The following is a 20,057-nucleotide window of genomic DNA, read 5'->3' as shown; positions in this document are numbered from 1 at the left end:
TTAACTCCTCTTCTTGACTTCTAATCAAGTGACTTCTAATTACTTAGCATTTATAGTTTAAGCACTTCTACACCTGCTCTGGCCTAGCAGTTTAGGCGAGGGTAGATGTGAATGATCTCTATGCAGGTAATGGAGTTGAGACCCAGGGAGTTTGTGACTCACACAGATTCACTTCTGTCTCAAAGGGCTGACTTGCAATTTGTACTCAGGCTTTGATTCTAACCTGCTGTCATTCCCCACCACAGGGAAATGCTATTTGAAAGTACTTTAGAGCAGAGCTCTTTATTAAGCACACAATAATTTCATATTTTAAAACATAATCTTCATGAATTCAGGTTTTAAGAATTTTTTTAGGTGGTACATACCTTTATTTTCCCTTTGATTTTTTTCAATGTTATTGTCATTCAACAAAGTCATTTTCTCACTGATTATAGGTTGTTGTTTTTTTTTAAGATTTGGTTTATTTTTAGAGAGAGGGAAAGGGAGTGAGACAGAGAGGGAGAGAAACATCGCTGTGTGAGAAGGTGGTTGCCTCTCACACATTCCCAAATGGGGACCTGGCCCGCAACCCAGGCATGTGCCCCAACTGGGAATTGAACCGGCAGTCCTTTGGTTCACAGCCCAGTGCTCAATTCACTGAGCCACACCAGCCAGGGGTGATCGTATGTTTTATGTTTTCTTTTTGATGTTTTTCCCTCAGCACCTCCTTGAACCCTAATCCATTTTTATCTTCCTTGTCTAGTTCCCCACTGGGAGATGGCCAGTAAATACTGTCTGAAGCAGTGAGGCTGATCCAGTGTCACGCCATATGTATTTGAGTGCTCTATAAAATTTATTTTTTATCACACATATTGTGAACCGAAATGTATTGATCAAATGCTTGGACCAATGCCAGCAACCTTGCCAGCATCAAAAATTTTTGTAGAAATAAATAAATAAATAATCAGAAACAAAGTTAGAAGATTAATGACAGACTGGTCGAAATGTTTTTACTCATATCTTAGACCGAAAAAAGGCAAATCTCCTTAATAAAGAGCTTCTAGAAATTGAGAAGTTAATTTTTTTTAAAGATGAAAAATTAAAACAATGGATTAAGTATATGAAAAAGACATTTCACAGGAAAGGAAATATAAATGGTTCTTAAACATACAAAAAGATGCTTAAAATTTATTATAATAGAAGTTCACATTAAAATCACCTGAGTGGCGTAAACCCAGATACACTGTTGTAAGTCTGTGGGAAAGCAGGTTTTCTCACACACTGACTGTAAGCGTGAATTAGAACAATCTCTGTGGGGGAGTGGGTAATTTGGTAACAGCTATCGAAGTTACAAATGCTTTACCCTCTGACCTAGTGTATTAATAACAAAGTACCACAAACTAGGTGGCTTAATTAAACTAAAATTTATCATCTCAGTTCTGGAAACCAGAAGTCTGAAATCAGGATGTTAGTGGAGTAAATCAAATGAATTGGCCTGGCTAACGCTGTGGTCACATGCCACAAGTTTAACAAAAAGGTAGCATGTTTTTGCCCTGACTGGTGTAGCTCAGCGGGGTTGGGCATCATCCCCAAAACCAAAAGGTCACCAGTTCACTTCCCTCTCAGGACATGGCCTGGGTTGTGGGCCAGGTCCCTGGTTGGGGGTGTGCGAGAGGCAGCTGATCCATGTTTCTCTCACACATCACACATCGATGTTCCTCTCCCTCTCCTTCTCTCCCCCTTCCCCTCTCTCTAAAATGAATAAATAAAATCTTTTTTTTTAATGTGAAGTACCAAAGCTCCTTTTAAAAAAAAAGACACGTTTATACCCTGGCTGCTGTGGCTCAGTGGATAGAGTGTCGGCCTGTGAACCAAGTGTCTCTGGTTCGATTCCCAGTCAGGGCACATTACTAGGTTGCACGTCAGGTCCCCAGTTGGGGGCATGAGTGAGAGGCAACCACACAGTGATGTTTCCCTCTCTTTCTCCTTTCCCCTCTCTCTAAAAATAAGTAAACAAATAAATAAATAAATTATTTAAAATAAAAAAAGACATGCTTCCATTTTTTTGGTGTGTGTACAACAATGTGGAAGCTAAAATTGACATATATTAATATAAAGTTTTTCTATGCTTTGATTTTTAATAAACTTTGGAAACCAGGAAAAAACTTTTTAAAGATGGTAGCAGGGTCCTCTCTCTGCAGCCTGTAGAGGAAGTCTTCTTTCCCTCTGCCTAACTGTTGTTGGTTTGCAACTTCAGAATTCTGATCTTTGCCTTTGTCTTCACAATCTGTTCTCCCTTTCTCTGTGTCTTCACATCGCCGCCGTCTTATGAGAACATCAGTCATACTGAATGAGGGGCCTAACCTGCTCCAGTATAACCTCATCTTAACTATATGTGACCCTATTTCCAAATAACGTCACATATGGAGGCAGGTGGGGCTAGCACTTCAGCATACCCTTATGGGGAGACACAAATTAACCCATAATACCCAGAAACCCCACTGTGGTGTTTATTCTACTGAGATGTGGAAACAACCCAAAGTCGATCAGTAGAGGCTTGGTTAAATACCTGCTATACTTGTGCAGTAGGATACTGTGCGGCATAAAACAGTGCGGACGTTATGATCTGACATGATCTGATCTCCCTTCAAGTCACAACAGGAATGTAGCAGGCTACCTTTGGGGTAAAAAAAGAGAAAAAATAATATATATTCATATTTGCTTATAGTTGCTTGAAGAAACTGGAAGAAGACATAAGAAATTAACAAAAGTGATTATGGGAAGTAGGGATAGGGCCAATAAGAGCAGAGATACAAGTAATACTTTTTATTGTTTTCTTATGTTATTTGAATTGTGAATTATGTAACAAATTACCTATCTTAAAGAATGATACACCAAGAGTATCATCCTTTAGATTCAATAAAGAACTAATTTTTATGAAATTAACAGGGAATTCATATATTATTCCAGTAATCAATGCCCTATTTTCTATCTCTTTTCATTCTGTTAAGCTTTGGTTATTTCTTGGAATTTTACCACCAATATCTTGATTCAAGTATCACATGCCTGCCCTTTGTTTTGTAGCATCATTATGACTATTATTTTTCATTAGTAAAAAAGTCTCCCTATTTCAGAACCTTTGGTTAGAAAGCAAACAAAAACCAATCAGGTAGGCACTAGCATTCTTTATGAAAAGGATGCTATGAACAATCATTTGATGAGTTAAGGCAACTTTCATTAAAATGGTCTTAGAAGCAAGAGCCCAGGTAATGAGTCTATATTTTATCTATTTAAAAATTTAAACCCTGGCTGGTGTGGCTCAGTGGATTGAGCGCCGACCTGCACACCAAAGTGTCACCAGTTCAGTTCCTAGTCAGGGCACATGCCTGGATTGCAGCCAGGACCCTAGTTGTAGTCATGCAAGAGGCAACCACGCATCGATGTTTCTCTCCCTCTCTTTCTCTCTCCCTTCTCCTCTCTCTAAAAATAAACAAAATATTTTAAATTTAAAATAAGGTGTTATGAAAGCAGTGTTCACAGCCTTCAGTAGTGCATTATCTCTAATATCTCTGTCTCAGTTTTGTTAGATATTTTAAACTTGATTTATGTACTAAGATCAAAATCAGAACCTTTTTTCTTAAAATAAGTGGATAATTATGTTCCTTTTTCTCTCCCCTTCCCCGCTCCAAAAAAAAAAAAGGAATTTTATTTTGCTCTGGTCCCCATGGGGGGTGGTGGAGCTAAATTTTTAGATTCAGTTAAGAACACGTAGGGATCTGGTCATCTAGTCCAGTGTGTCACGCACATCTTTTGTTTCCCCTGTTCTCCATCCTGCTGCCTCATGTTTTAGTTCAGCAACTAGAAGGATGAGGAAAAGAAACATGGCAGCCTCTTTGCCTAATTAGTACTTTTGATAAGAGAAATAGCTAGGGGGATAATTGAGAATATGGCTAAAGGAGGTGTTTTGGTTTGTCAGTGAATTTCAAGTTGCCAAGTTCATCCTGATTTCTTTTATGATGGATAATCCATAGTGAACAGCATTATCACATGACCCTTTTTCCATAAGCTACAGTGTATACTTAGAATATAAGTGTATTAAGCACTTGTATAAACGAGTTGTGTGTTACAAAGAAGTATTATACCAGCTCTCAAGAAGTGCAAAGCCAGGAAGAATGAGGTGCACATTTAACTATGAGATGAAGAGTATCATAACCCATATCATTCCCAGAAATAATCAACACAAGCCAAAGAATTAGAGTTGGGGGAAACTTCTCAGAAAAGAGGAGAGGGGAAGGTTACAGTGTGGAAAATAGCATGTAAATTCTATGATAACTCACCTAATATCAGATATATAGGAAAATCTAAAATAAAATCTGGGAGCCTCAAGACAGCAAGAAACATTAAGGGAAGGGAAGGTTGTGGGGTGGAAAAAGGGAAATCTGTGTTCAGGAAGGGTAAGTAGGAGACAGCCAGGTACACCTGCATTAAATCTAGGTGAGCTACCAGTTCTGGAGGAAGACAGGATTTTCCATTCCCTGTGCACACTTTGGGAGAGACCTCCAGAGGTTACAGCTGGACCAGCGCCCACTCATCCTCTGGGTGATAGAAGCTCATTTGCCAGGCAGATTTGGACCATACTGCCTGGTCTGTGCCTGTTATCTCCCTTGGTTCATTCAAAAGGCCACTGTAACCGAGTGATTGCCCTTGTGAGTCTGACGTCCGTGCTGACGTCCTTCCACTGCTTTTAGATGAATCCTGTCACCAATTCTAATGACCTACACGGTTGGCCCCTTCCATCTCTAGGCTCCACTTTCACCACAAGCCTCCCCCTTATTCTCTCTTCCCCAGCCTGTGACCTCTACATGTGACCAGGCTCTCCGACCCTAGAACATTTCCTCATACTCCACCCCACTCTGCAAATGCCCCTCCCTCTACTATTTGACTGCTTAATTCCTTCCTCACCCACTTCCCCACTTCTCTTGGGTAGCACTTATGATAGTTGAAGTATATTATTTTGTGTGGTTATTTGGTGGTCTCTCACTGCTAAACTGTAAGGTCTTAGAAGAAAGGAACCATGTCAGCTTTTTCTTAGCATTCCTATGCATAGCTGGCTTGAAACACGTCTGCTGTGAATGGATGAAGGGGAAAGCTGAATAGGATAGTGGCGGATTTCAGTCTCTTTTCACCATTTTCAGAATATTTTCTTACCTGTGAGTGCCTACCTATTCACAGTGCCTTAAATAAGAAAGAGGTTTCTTTTTCTTTCTCATGTAAAAGGCCAAGCACATGGTGAGCTAGGCAGAATTGTCAAGGGCCCAGCCTTCTGTCTTTTTGGCAGGGTATCCATGAGCCCAGCTGAAAATCAGGGGCTCTATTAGTAAAGAAAAGTGGGAGAACAGTACCAGAGGCAATAAGCAGTCTCTGCCATGATGCCTTGTAAAAGGTTTAAGGGTTAAATACATACATAAGACTCTTAGCACAGTGCCTGACACATAACACTCAGCCATGGCTATTTGTATTCCTTCATTCAACCCACATGTAATAAATGAGGTATCCGAGAGGGCTTCCCAGCCCTGTTTGGAAATCTTTCAGCTCTTCCTTTCTTTGTTTCTTTATTTTTGGGTTGAATTACTTAGTTTACTATGTTTGCAGTTTACCCTAAGTATAGGGAGCACATCCCTGTTTTCCTTTCAATAGTTCATGTAATAACAGCCCTTTTGCCACCCCTCCTGGGACTTTGTCTCCATAGCCTCTTCATGATTCCTGTCAGCCTCCCCACAGCTAAGGGAAACCCTATTAATCAAATAGAGCCACAGATCTGTTTTCTCCGTGGATGGTGCCATTTGGGCGTAAATCCACCTTTGTTTAAGGCGGATTTCAACAGGCAGGAGGTGGGCAGTGGGAGGTGAAGAGGGAGATGAGATGGAACTTCAGTGAAAATAGAGTAGCACAGTGTGTGTTTATTCTTGACAGTTTATTTTCTTTATTTCCCATGAAGGCAATTGACCGAGGTGTGTGCTTTGAACTTGTCTACAGCCCTGCTATCAAAGACTCCACAATGAGAAGGTACACAATTTCCAACGCCCTCAGTTTGATGCAGGTCTGCAAAGGAAAGGTATGGTTTTATAATTTTAGGATGCTTTTCAAATCTAGCAGTTTATTATTATTAATCCACTGGATTATCAAACTGATTCCTTTTCCTTAAAGGAGAAAGTTCTCAAGGCACAGGAACAAATTCTCCCATTTCAATGAGCTCTGCAAGTTTTAAGGGCAAGAAAAATATTGAGAGAAGAATAATGTGGGGTGGGGGGCGGAGAATGTGTTGAAAGCCTTTCTTTTCATAAGGAATTTGCAGTTTAGTCACTATGAAAAGAATAGTCTAGATAATAATTGTTTGTCATCAATGAGTTGAACTTAGATTATATGACCTTTTCAACTAGTTTTTAATTCTAATTCCTCTTTTCTAAATAGGAAGGCCTGTTCTGCTTCTTATTATAAGTTGCCTTTAGTTTGGCATGAAGTCTTTTCATTCTTTTGCTTTAATTAATTACCTTATCTTAAAAAAAAGTTGGTATTTATAGAGCCTTAAATGTTAAAGTATGATTACTGGTTATTTGTATTTATAAGACTCATTTTTCTTCACATTTATCTAAGATTAATATTGATCACTTTCTATTTTGTAGAATGTAATTGTATCTAGTGCTGCAGAAAGGGTAAGTTTGCCATTCGGTACTTTGTTTTTCTTTTCAAGCTATAAAACTTTGAAGTTTCTAGGGGAGAAATTAAAGTAGTAATATAATGAACATTTATTGCATGTGTTCATTTTTAACTGTATTTGCTCATTATAATTGCTGAAGAGTAATATTTGTCCCCATTCTTTTTGGGCTTTAAATTTTGTTTATATAAATAGTTGTTTGTTTGTTTTTTTACTATTAGAGAATACTTTTTAAGGTTCTTTTATATTTTCAAAAACTTAAGAAAACAATAAAATTATAAGGACTTAATATATGCAATTGACTTTTATATTTGGACACTTAATCATCCTATTAATTTACTGCAAGTGAAGTCATTGAAATGTTATGAATAACTTTGCTCATGTTTATTTTTTTGTTCTTTTTATTTTAGCCTTTAGAAATAAGAGGACCATATGACATTGCAAACTTGTATCCTTTTCTGATTAAGACGCTATTGAAATTTTCTTTTAGGAAATATGGGATTTGAAATTATATACCTTAAGATATTTTTCTTAATATTTTACTCTAAGTTTACCAATTAATAATTTCAAAAACAAATTACATCAGATCATAGAGAGCTTCATCCTTTTGTTTTCTGATCCAAAGGTGGGATAGAAAAAGGAGAGCAAGAATGAGGGACTATATTTAAAAAGCATCGAGATAATTGAACCTCTTCTCAAACGCATGTTCCATTTGAGCTAGGAACTGCTGTAGAGTTGAAGTATCTCTCTCAGTATGACCAGAGGGCTGGCGTTGTTGGTTCTGTTTGTGTTAGTCTCGTGTCCTTGGCTGACTCTGGGTTGGAATCCTTAACGACCCCCCAGAGGGTTGCTGTTTGGACTCTCGGAGAATGATGCCAAGGCTGCCGTGTCCACCAACTGCCGGGCAGCTCTTCTCCACGGAGGTGAGCAACTTCCTCCAATAAAAACACTGAATGTTCGTGTTTGGAGCCAATCATTTCTATCAGACAACTGAGCATTATCTACTTATTATCCTGCCCCGTAGAGTTCCTTTAGGGTCGTCTTTTCTCAACCCATTTTAACCATTCCCATCAATGCTTTTTCGTGCTTCATCTCAGGCTGTACTTCCTGTAGGTTGTGAGATAAATATAGATTGTGTTACAGGGATGAGTACTGAGTCCATTCCTTCAGGCTCTGCATGTATGTCCCCTGTCTGTGTTTTGATAGGCATCTACTTTTCCTGTCTCCTTCCTCCTCTTCATAGGAGCATGCTTTCCCTTCTAAAAATCAGTTTTAAAGAACTAAAATGTTAACAATATATGTTATGCCATTTATTAAAAACACACAAAAACAAGTGCACTGTAAAAACCCAACTAACTCAAATTGTAACTTTTCACATTTATTATAGCTTGTAATTCTTTTCTCTTTTTTTGTTCACATGTTCAAGTACGTGCAAACTACAAATTTTTTACTCACATTTCATTTACATATATCTTCCCTTTCACATTAATTCCACTACTTGAAGCCATTGAATGTCTTATTCATCAGATGATAAAACTTGAATAAGAAGTTTAAGGTATGTCCAGACCATGGAGAATGAAAATGAGGTTTTATTTATTTTTTTAATTTATACTTTTCTGTTTTATCTTCATTTTCTTTGAAGATTTTTAGTGCTTATGGTAGTTGGTCAAGAAGCAGTTTATTTGATATCAGAGAAATTTTAAGTTTCAAAATAGGTTGCTACATGTGGACAGTTATTTGGCATAAAATACTAGTTAACTTATTGAAGTCTTCTGTGTTGTGTCTGGATTTTAGTGATCTGATTTCCACTTGAGAGAATTGTGTACTGTATTGAATTGCCATGATGTAAATGATTTTGCTTTTGGGTTCAAAATGTGTAGTTTGAGATTATTATAGTATATAGTCTAGACCCCATCACATAAACTCTGGGAATGACCAAATTAATCAGGATTTTATTGACATTTTCTTGAAATTAGGGAACAGTTTGTTCAGATTTTTGTAGTTTTGGCAATATTCTGTCTATTTTAAATGAATGTAAGGAATCGCCAAGAGATTGGATAACAATCCATGTTCCAAAGTAGACTAAAACAAGAAAGGGAAACTATATTTTTTTAGCTTTCTACTAATAAAATTTTTAAATATTTTATTGATTATGTTATTACAGTTGTCCCAATTTTTCCCCATTTGCCCCTCTCCACCCAGCAGCCCCCAAACCCTCAGGCAAACCCCCCGCCATTGTTCATGTCCATGGCTCATGCATGTAAGTTCCTTGGCTTCTCCATTTCCTATACTGTATTTTACATCCCCATGGCTATTCTGTAACTACCTATTTTTACTTCTTAATCTCCTCACCTCTTCACCCATTGCCCCACACACCCTCCATCTGGCAACCGTCAAAACACTCTTTGTTACCATGATTCTGTCTCTGTTCTTATTTGTTTGGTTTGTTTTTTGGATTTGAGTGTTGATAGATATGTATTTATTGCAGTTTTATTGTTCATAATTTTGATCTTTTTTTTCTTAAGTCCCTTTAACATTTCATATAATAATAGTTGGGTGATGATGAACTCTTAGTTTTTTCTTGTCTGGGAAGTTCTTTATCTGTCCTTCAATTCTAAATGATAGCTTTGCTGGGTAGAGCAATCTTGTTTGTAGGTCTTTGCTTTTCATGACTTTGAATATTTCTTGCCAATCTCTTCTAGCCTGCAAAGTTATTTTTGAAAAATCAGCTGACAGTCTTATGGGAACTGCCCTGTGGGTAACTCTGGTTTTCTCTTGATGCTTTTAAGATTTTTTCTTTATCTTTAACCTTTAGCTTTTAATTATGATGTGTCTTAGAATGGGCCTCTTTGCATCCATCTTGTTTGGGACTCTGTGCTTCCTGGACTTGCATGTCTGTTTCCTTCACCAAATTAGGGAAGTTTTCCTTCATTATTTTTTCAAATAGATTTCCAATTCCTTGCTCTTTCTCTTCTCCTCTGGCACCCCAATGATGCAAATGTTGGAATGCTTGAAGTTGTCCCAGAGGCTGCTCATACTGCCCTTGTTTTTTGGGGTTCTTTTTTCTTCTCTTGTTCTGATTGGTTGTTTTTTGCTTCCTTATGTTTCAATTCATTGATTTGATTCTTGGCTTCATCCACTCTACTGTTGTTGCTCTGTAAACTGTTCTTTATTTCAATTAGTGTATCCTTCATTTCTGACTGGATCTTTTAGATTATGCTGTTAAGGTTCTCACTAAGTTCCTTGAGCATCCTTATAACCAGCATTTAGAACTCTGCATCTGATAGATTGCTTATCTCCGTTTTGTTTAGCTCTTTTTCTGGGGTTTTGATCTGTTCTTTCATCTGGGCCATGTTTCTTTGTCTCCTCATTTTGGCAGCCTCCCTGTGTTTGTTTCTATGCATTAGGTAGAAGTGCTATGACTTTATCTTGGTAGCCTAATGTGGTAGGTGTCCTGTGGGTCCAGTGGCACAGCCTCCCCTGTCACCCAAGCTGGGTACTTGAGGTGCGCCTTTCATGTGGGCTGAGTACACCCTCCTCTTGTAGTTGAGGCTTGATTGCTGTTGGCAGGTCAATGGGAGGGATTTATCCAGGCCAGGCAGCTGCAAGGACTGGCTGTGACCACTTGCCGCCAACCTCCACTCTCTGGTGGATCATCTGTGCAGGGGCAGGATGGTGGTGCTCCAGTGCGATCTGTAGCTCTCCACTGAGTGCGCAGGCCCTGGGGTTTCCCAGGTGGTGCAGGCCAAGGTCAGTCCCCACCTGTATTCTGCCTGGGGCCACCCTGCCTGAGCTATAAATGGGTCTGAGATGGCTACCACTTGTGCTGGGCTTGGAGATTCCCAGGTGAAGCCAAGCTATGAATCTAGGATGGGTCACTTAGCAAGAGGTCTGAGGGATGGGAGGTCACTGAGGCTGGCTGTTGCTTGTTTGAGACAATTTGGGAAGTTGTGAAGCATTAGCCAAGACCAACCATTCACATGGAAAAATTTGGATGGGCCCATAAGTTGGTAGGAGGGAGTCTCAGGGGATCTCCTTGCAGGACAAACAGTGTCAGCCAGGTTTATGGAATCTTAGACATGCCATCTGCCTGCTGGCTCTGGCTCTGTGGGGGGAGGAAGCAGAAAAGGGACAATGGCCTCTGTCTGCCGAGAAAGGGAAACTTAAAAAAATATATAATAGGGAAAAATATGAAGTTCTGCTTTTTACTTAAAAAAAAACTTAATTATTTAACATAAAATATATGTAAAGCTGGGTTTTTATAGAAGCGGAACCAAAAGACTTGTGGACTTTAGGTAGCATTACCATTCACCCTAGTGTGCCCAGGACAGTCCTAGTTTATGCTTGCTGTCCCTGCAGAATTAACCACACATCTAGAGGATAAATTATAGTTACCCTGGTTTTACTTGACATTGGGATCAGTATGAGACAATTGAGTGCTGTATCCCTAAGATTGCTAATTTACCTCAGGTTGCATTAGAAGAAAGAAAGGATTCTGAGGCAAGGGGATTTAAAGTCTCTTTATTGTCCTGGGCACTGATGAAGTCCCAGCTGGCATTTGTATCATCCTTAGGGCCACATTTAAGAAGGACCGTAAAGCACCAGCGCACCCCCAGAAGACAGTTAATAGGTTTTTAGAGGGTCTGGAAACCCACTCATGAGAGGAATTGTTGAAAGCAGTGTAAGAATGGATACCGGGACAGCAGAAAACTGGGACACGCAGTAGCTGTCTTTCAACATCGGAAGTCTTGCCATGGGGAATCAGAATTAGATGGGTCCTATAGGTTTCCAGAGACCACTGAGAAGCAATTCTGAGGTTGTGGGGAAGGGACAGAAGAAAGTGGGTTAGGGCCAGAGGCTTCATCTGGCAGCTGACAAGGTTGGTGTCCTCAGTCAGCCATTGGACCAAGTTGGACCTGTTGAGGGGACCTGCCTCAAGTCCTCATCAACACAACAGTGCACTCATAAGTAAGTGCTCTAGAGGTAGTTATCAATTTTTCTTGACAAGATGAGTGAAGGAAATAGAAATACTACATGTGGAAGCACTTTGTAAATTAAAGCCTATACAAATGGTATTTCCAAAGACATAGACTGGAAGAGTATCTTTATCTGATAACTGTAAGGTCTTGTTGATAATTACCAGCTTAAATTAAGAAGTAAATAATCATGGGATAAAAAAAGTAGAACATTTCTGTTAGGGAGCTAAAATAATTGTGAAACTAAATGCATTTTGTATTATTACAAAATATTGGTTTTCACAATTTCATTTTTGTATTTTTTTATTCATTCAACTGATTTTTAGATTTTTCATTCAGAACCATAGTGGCACAAATAAGCATCTCTAAACACAACATTTTTCATTTGGTGAAATGGAAATCATTGGCAATTTCTATTTGAGGTTCTCTGATTATTTTGGCATTTTAATGACCTTGAGAGCAGTTTTGTCCTTTTTATATGTTAAAATGCTTTTTAATATAACGGGGAGAGATGTAACAGACTTGTTAAGTTAATCCTGACAAATGAAAAGGTAATGCTTAACTTTTTAAAATTGACTTTATTTTTATTACTTGAAATAAGGCATAATTCTTAACTAAATTTATGTTCCTTGAGTTCTTTTGATTCTACCCCTTCATAGCTAATGGATCTCTCCCTAGTCCTCTCACTTCCCAAGGACTACATTTGAATCTCTCTTTTTGGCATTGTGGCTCTTCACAAGCTACTTTGCCAGCCTCCTGGCCCCCTAATTTTTTCACAGTCCTCCTTCACACCAGCCATATTGTCCCCGAAACATCCTACATTCTTTTTACCTCTCTCTCTCCATGCCTTTGCAAAGAAATAGTTTCTTCTCCATTTTTTTCTCTTTCCTATTCCTAGAGTCACCTCTTTTATGATGATACGTTCCTTGATTTATCCAGGCAGTTAGTTCTCATGGGTACCTCCATTCCTGTTATATTTGCCCCTAATGTACTTACCTCAGTGTGTTGTTGAAGAAGCACCATGTTAGGCATCTTTATATCTATAGATGACACAGTGCCTGGCCTACTCGTAGATTTTTAGCAAAAGTTGGCTAAATTTAACCTGAACTCTGCTGTCAATCTGACCTAAACATCTAATAATCCTATTCTTTATCCATCGTCACCAATATATGAGATGAACATCTGAGTTTGATATTCTTCATTCACTGGAATATTTTTGAACACTTATTACATAACCAGGCATTCCTGGATGGTGGCAATACGATAAATATGGTTGCTTCTTCAGAAATACATTGATGATCTAGTAGAGAAGACAGATGTGGTGTGTACTGTAAAATGAAGTGAGCACACACAGTGCCATGGGAAAAATACAGTTGAATATTGTAATTTGCTATTGTGATTCATCCGTCTTTTTCCCATACGTAAAGCACTCCTGTGCTGAGGTCTGTGCCTTGGGTTCAGGCTGTTTAAAATACCACAGATGAACCATTAGAGATAACCTGCCCTGCAGTTTTACCCTTGAAGTAATCCTCAGAAATGAGTAAGATGTTAAAAATATACTGATATTTGTATATTTGGGGCAAGAGAAGGGTAATAACAGTAAATGACATCAGCAGTCAGTATTTCACTGTGGTTTTATCATTTACTAGTGCTGTAAGTCAAAGCAACATGGTGATACTTGTTAAACTACCTCTTTAAATCATGTCTTAACTTCAAGCACTGTGGTTTCCTATTTTGTTTTATAGAAACCAGGAAAACTGCTTTTGGAATTATTTCCACAGTGAAGAAGCCTTGGCCATCAGAAGGAAATGATGATTCTCTTCCAGCTTGCAAAAAAGCCAAGTGTGAGGACTGAAAAGAATCTCCCAGTCTCTGTCAACACTCCTGCTTCCCTTTTATAGTCCATCAGCCACAACAGAAGTGAAACCTTTGTATGATTTGCTGTTTTCACATGAAGCTAGAAATCAGTAGCCTCTAAAAACAATTTTATATTCAAGCCATTAAACTAACAAATGAAACCTGGTGAAGCAGTAATAAAAAAAAAGAAGAAACTCAGCTTAGTGAATTCAGATACTATATTATAAGAGAAGAACAGAGTCTAGTTTATATTCTTTGTTTAATTGATAAAACAGCAGGCATAAATTAGAAGATACTTCGATATTTCAGGAGACTTTTTAAAAATGTTTTTTGTTCATTTAAAAACTCACACTTTTCTGCTTTACTTGATACACATTATTATTTTTTTTAACCTTACTACTCAAAAAGTGGTTACTTTTGGAGACTATTAAAACGTATTAAGGGATTGGCTTTTAGTTGATCTATTCTTGTTTTAAGCCTCTCATTTATTATATTCATCAAGTCAAAGTTCTTTCTCAAAGGACTTGCTATAAAATTTGGAGAAGGAGAAGGGAAATGCACCTAAAATCACACTTGGCCTTTTCCTTTGCTGCTTATTACCTCCATGATGTCCTTGAAATAGGGTTATCACCTTTGACTTGGAAGCTCATGAAAACCTAATATTGATTTTTCCTAATAGTTGTATTAAGAATATCAAAGCATTAGACTTAACCAACCTTGGAAATAATTTTTTTAAGAGGAGGATTATTAGGTAGAATAGCCTTTTTTGCAAATATCTGCATTTTTGCTATTGATATCAATAATTCTTTAACTGAGAAAAAGGACAGAGAAAGGATCACTTCAAGAAGAAAGCTTTATACCAATTTCACGTATGGATATAGATACTTAAATAAAATATTGGTAAAGAGAAACCATTAAAACAGTATACTGTGACAAGGTGAGCTTTATTCTAGGAATCTAAGTCATTTCAGTTCCTTTTAATATACTATACTTTATAATATCAGTAGGTCAAATGAGAAAAATCATAATTACCTTAATAGATATTAACAAGATATTTGAGAAAATTTAAAATCAACTCCAGGTTTAAAAATTAAGCAGCAATAAAAACCCTTGGCAAAACACAAGTAGAAGACTTTCACACACACACACACACACACACATGTTCCATATATATTTATATATTGTATATATTGACCATGATGGTTCTAAAAATAAAGCACTTTTGACTGACTTCCACTTGCGTACTTCGACGGATTGGCCTCCTCCGTAAAGCTGGCGGACACCACTGCTGAGCCCACTCGCCAGCAGTTTCCCACTTGAGTGACAGCTTGCTCCTGCCTATACCCAACCTGGATTCAGCAGAAGTTAGGTGTGTGTTTATTCACAAGTCTTTGTGCCTTGTATTTAGCATTGTAGAATTATATGTTAGTTAAAACTTGGGAACACTGATGAACTATGAGGGGTAAAAAAAGAATTCCCAGGAAAACTAAATTTGATGCTTCTGAACGTTTGGAAAAGAGGAGTCACTAAAAAAAATAAAATAAACCTGTTAAAAGTGTGAACAGGATAACTAAGATTTGGGGGAGATCCAGTAAGAAGTCGGCACTTGGATTGCCTCACAGGAGCCTTAAGTTCTCTCCTTTAAAGAGACTAGAACTAAAGAAAAACAACTGGAATCTCCCATCAGTGCTTCCAAGCACCCAAGAAGAGGCTCTGACCTTTTAAAAGATCAACACATGAGTGTGCATTTATATGCATATAATTGAAACTGAAATCAAATGTTTAAGTAGATGTATGTTTTAACTTTTTGGTGCCACACTTTAATCTGCTTTTTAGCCAACTTGGCTGGTGTGTGTGTGTGTGTAAATATACCCCAGTTGCACCAGATAATATTGAGGACTTTAATCTTATATTAGAAATGAGGTAAAGTTACTGTAGATGTGACTGTCTTCTTGAAAAATACAAGAAGCAACTGGGAAAACATTAGAAATACAGGTGCTTTTTAGTTTACAAACGTGTTATGTATTTGCAGTTATGCCTGTTTCTGTTTATGAACATGTGCTTATCTCATTCAAAATACTAGAGCATGATGACTGGTCACCAGTGAAACCACCAGCTGGTTTTCTTCTAATGTGTACTTTTGTTAGAACATGAACCGCTACTGATTCAGCTGCACAAGATGACCATACCTGTAATGAAAGACCAGTGGAACAGTAAATACACAAGAGCTGATAGTTTTAATTAACAATAACATTTTATAAAGTACCATTTTAAAAGATGACCCTATTTATAAAGATAGAAATTACTAAGATGTGTAAGACCTCTATGAAGAAAATTTAAATGAAAATCATAAGGGAAATTACAAACAAATACATGGAGGGACACATTCTATCTTCTTGGATGCAGAGACATTATACATCAAATTAATCTATGAATTTAACAAAATCCAGACAAAATGTGTTTTTGTTTGCTTGTGTATATGCTTAGTTTGTAGACTTGGCTTTTTGAAAGAATAAATAAAAGAATAGCTAGGAAATTTTGTAGACCAATAGAATGGACTCAACTGCTCAGTGTTATAATTAAAACTGTATAACTGGTGCATAAATTCTTATAAATTAATAAAAGTTGGGAGTCCAGGACCAGTCCAGTTATATGAAGAAATGATGGGTTGTTCAGTAAATGGTGCTGAAACAACCGGTTTCCCGTGTGGGAGAGACAGGGCAGCATGCCAGTTACGTGCGAAGTCTGGACACTGCCTGCGCCAAAGGCCCAGTTTGCTAGTACTTGGCACCTGTGACCTTGGGCAAATTACATAACCATTCTTGCCTCACTTCCTTCATCTATTCCACACATGGCATTGCAAGAGTTAAGTAGTTTAATATCTGTAGAAGAGTCAGAATAAGATCTGTCATGTACAATGCACCTACTATATCAGCTATCATTCTATCATTTAGGGGAAAAAAATAATTTCTATTCTATCTCAGACCCAGGACACACACCCTAGTAAATACAGGTGAATTAAAGATACTTCTTTTTTCACTTGTAAAATACTAGAGAAAAAAGTAGGTAAATTTTTTATTTTAAAATTAGTTTGGATTAGAAAAGACATAAGGTGATCACTAAAGCCAGGAAACATAAAAAGCTTGATTGATTTGACCCTATAAAAATACTTGTTGAAAAGCACAACTGGGAAAGTATATTTACAATGCATATTCCAGAGACATATAACATCCTTACCTTTTAAGAAACAAAAGCAAAGAACACCCAATGTGCCAAATGTGAGTGCCCAGCCAGATCCCTTCTATCAGGCTGGTGGGCTCAGCTGCGGCAGATGGTGGGAACTAATGGTTTATCTCCATCCAGGGCTGTCCTGGATGACAGACAGCATCTTACTGAGATGCCTGGGAAGTTTTGCTTCCACCACTTGAGGTTTGGCCACAGACAGCACCTGATGCAGCCTAGGCTGTGCAGTTTATGCTCCTGAGCTCCCTGGGATTAGGCTGAGGAGAGACTTCCTTTGAAACCACATCTTTACCTCTTTTCTTCTCCCACCCCATCCTATTACCCTCATTTATTCTCAATAAACCACAAGAACACTCGTTTCAAGTGCTGCTTCCCAGGAACCTGACTTAATAGAAAATTGGGCAAAGAAGGTTGACCCAGAAAAATGCTCGGTAAACATGGAGATGCTGAACTTTTTAGTAATCAGGCAAAAGTTGTCAAATATGTATTTGCTAATCAGGTTGAAAAGATTTACGAAATGTGTTTTTTCACGATTGGAAAGGCAATAATATGGAACGGGTATAATCAGATACCAGTCTTACAGATCTGTAAACGTATCTTCAGAAATAACTGGTTGGTTATAAAGTGTGCATGGGAAAGGATATTCATTACAACAATGTCTAAAATAATGGGAACAACCTAAATAGGCAATAATAATAGGATTAGTTAAATGACCCATTGTACATTGAAACAAGACTGCCATTTATAAAGATGTGTAGAACAAATTGTTTAATTGAAAATGATTATAAAATTAAATGTACAGCGCCTACAAGTAATGGGCACAGAAAAATCAGAGTGCCTTGAAGTTGGGTTTATTGGTGTGGTTTGCTTTTTCATTATTCATTTCTATAATTGACTTAATGAGTATGTCTTAATTGTTCAAGGGGAAAGAGGAAGTTGTATCATTTGGGAGATAAAGGCAGTATGATAGATGTTATGACCTGGAGGAAAAGTACCACAAGAACACCCTTGGGAGGAATAATGAAGACAAAGGAAGGGTCAGGATGGCTTCCTGGACAAACCAGCTAACCAGAAGGAAGAATGAGGAGAAATCACACCATGGGTGAAGCGGGGTGGGAGGAAGACCCTTCCGGGGAACTGGTGCAGTATGTAAAAACTGAAAAGCAAATGCCTGGTTTTTGTTTCAGTGAAGTAACTGAAAATTCAAGTAGAGTTGAAATTTAGAGTTTAGCCAGGAAAGTAATGAGAAATAGATAAAAATAGAGTTAACAGCTGTCAGATTTTAAGGATTTTAGAAAACATTAAGGAGAACTGGAAACCCATTGGAGAATTTTAAAGAAAAGAATGACTTTACTAGAATTGCATTTTAGAAAAGTCGCTCTGGCTGAAACTTGAAGAACACACTGGAGGGAAGTAACCAGAGGAGAGGGTTTCCAACAAGGACCATTTGAGTTCTCCAGGGAGTAACTCGTGGTGGTCCGAACCAAGGGAGAGGCCTCTGAGATGGGATTGGATGCGTTACAGAGCAGTATGGTTGGCTTTAAGGTTTTGCATGGTTGAAAGGAGTGAGGGAATGAAAATGTTGAAAACAACTTTCAGGAATCTCTTGGCCAAAGGGATGTTGCCTTCACTGAGAAAACACAAGACAACGAATTGCGGACAAAGAGCTGGCTCAGGTGGGAAGACAAGGAAGGAGCTTATAAAAGTTGGCTTCTGCCCCGGCTGCTGTGGCTCAGTGGACTGAGTGTCTGTCGCTGGTTCGATTCCCAGTCAGGGCACATGACTAGGTTGCACGTCAGGTCCCCAGTTGGGGGCGCAAGTGAGAGGCAACCACACAGTGATATTTCTCTCCCTCTCTTTTTTCCCCTCTCTGTCGCTGGTTCGATTCCCAGTCAGGGCACATGACTAGGTTGCACGTCAGGTCCCCAGTTGGGGGCGCAAGTGAGAGGCAACCACACAGTGATATTTCTCTCCCTCTCTTTTTTCCCCTCTCTCTAAAAATAAGTAAACAAACAAATAAATAAATAAAAATAAATTATTTTTTAAAAAGTTGCTTCTGGTGCTATAGACACTTGACGTTTTTGCCCGAACTGTATCTTTGGCAGAACTGAGCTTGTGTTGTTTTATGGGATATATTCCATGTTGCCTTCTCTGTACTAGTGCAAGTCTTTATACATGGCAACACAAAAGTGTTTAAACCTTTTGTTCTCTTCTTTCCACCCTCCACCCTCTTGTGGGGAGGGAGACTTGAGGAAGACATCATAGAGAACTCGGTCACACAGTAGCACACCGAAGTTATGCCATGGGAGACATCATTAGTAGCAGAGAAATGTTGCCTGTGTTGTAGGTACTTTACTTGGGAGAAATGGAAGGGATCCTGAGCCTTAAAGATCTGAGAGATTAGAGCCAAGACTCTCAAGGGAGGGCAGAGGGGTAGCCAAGGGGATTGGGAGGGAGGAAGGGAGAGGGAAGCTTCCAGTGCTTCTGGGAGGTAGACACTGGATTGTTAGAAGACTAGATAGAAAAGCTTCAAAAATATTTCACACCATCCTCAGAACTCCATACGTGTCCATGACCAGCTCTCTGGAAGCACTGGTCATAGGCTATATCTGCGTGTCCTCTCAAAGCGTTAGAGGCATAGCTAAGAGGTTATGTGTGTGATCCTGTCTGGAGGGAGTTTTTTGGAAGGGGTACCAGGGCTGGTGTTTCACGCTAGCCTCACACATTTCCAAAAGTGCCAAACTTTTCCCATAAACTTCCCTGTGTTCTCTCTAGTGCCTGGAATGTTCTGCTTGGATAACTGCAGATTATTGTTCAGACTCCCCTGAAAGCTACCACGTCAGAGCAGTCTCTGCAGAAACCCTCTCACCCCACCCAACGATGGGCCTCCACATCTTAGACTCACAGCACTCTGTATTTTTTACTTCCTTGTATTTACCACAGATAATTTACTATATATTTATTTCTGTGATTATTTCTTTATCATGTATCCCTACAGGAAGGCAGAGAAGGGACAATCTGCTTTTCTCATTACAGGTCTTAGCCCCTGCTCTAGTACCTGGCAACAAAACCCTTGCCGGTCAGAAGTCATTCAGCAGGGGTGTTTCCTTGTGGGAGGCTTGGACATTGCCAGCCGCTGCCCACAAGGGTTGTCAAAACCTCTGTTAGCCAATCCCCGATGGAACTTCTTAAGCATTGTTGAACTTGCCATAAACATTCTCCCCACCAGAGGTCTCTTTCCTCCATCACTGGGACCAAAAGAGCTTAACCTCCTTTACACCTTTATG

At 38.7% G+C, this 20,057-nt stretch overlaps 1 protein-coding gene across 1 annotated transcript in view; it reads left to right on the top strand.

Moving 5' to 3' along the window:
- RPP30 (ribonuclease P/MRP subunit p30) overlaps positions 1–14,348 on the top strand; it is a 31,567-nt gene extending 17,219 nt beyond the window's left edge. Inside the window, exons 7-11 of the mRNA XM_090277982.1 lie at positions 5,978–6,094; positions 6,663–6,692; positions 7,105–7,142; positions 7,538–7,617; positions 13,416–14,348. Of these exons, the coding sequence (XP_090134108.1) occupies positions 5,978–6,094; positions 6,663–6,692; positions 7,105–7,142; positions 7,538–7,617; positions 13,416–13,525 (375 nt within the window). The 3' untranslated portion in view covers positions 13,526–14,348. The remainder of the gene's footprint in view (positions 1–5,977; positions 6,095–6,662; positions 6,693–7,104; positions 7,143–7,537; positions 7,618–13,415) is intronic.
- The last annotated feature ends 5,709 nt before the right edge of the window (positions 14,349–20,057 follow it).

Source organism: Furipterus horrens, unplaced genomic scaffold, assembly GCF_987537825.1.
Source record: "Furipterus horrens unplaced genomic scaffold, mFurHor1.1.pri manual_scaffold_5, whole genome shotgun sequence".
NCBI lineage: Eukaryota > Metazoa > Chordata > Mammalia > Chiroptera > Furipteridae > Furipterus > Furipterus horrens.
The sequence above is the reverse complement of the archived record's forward strand: the minus strand, read 5'-3'. Positions and strand labels throughout refer to the sequence as shown.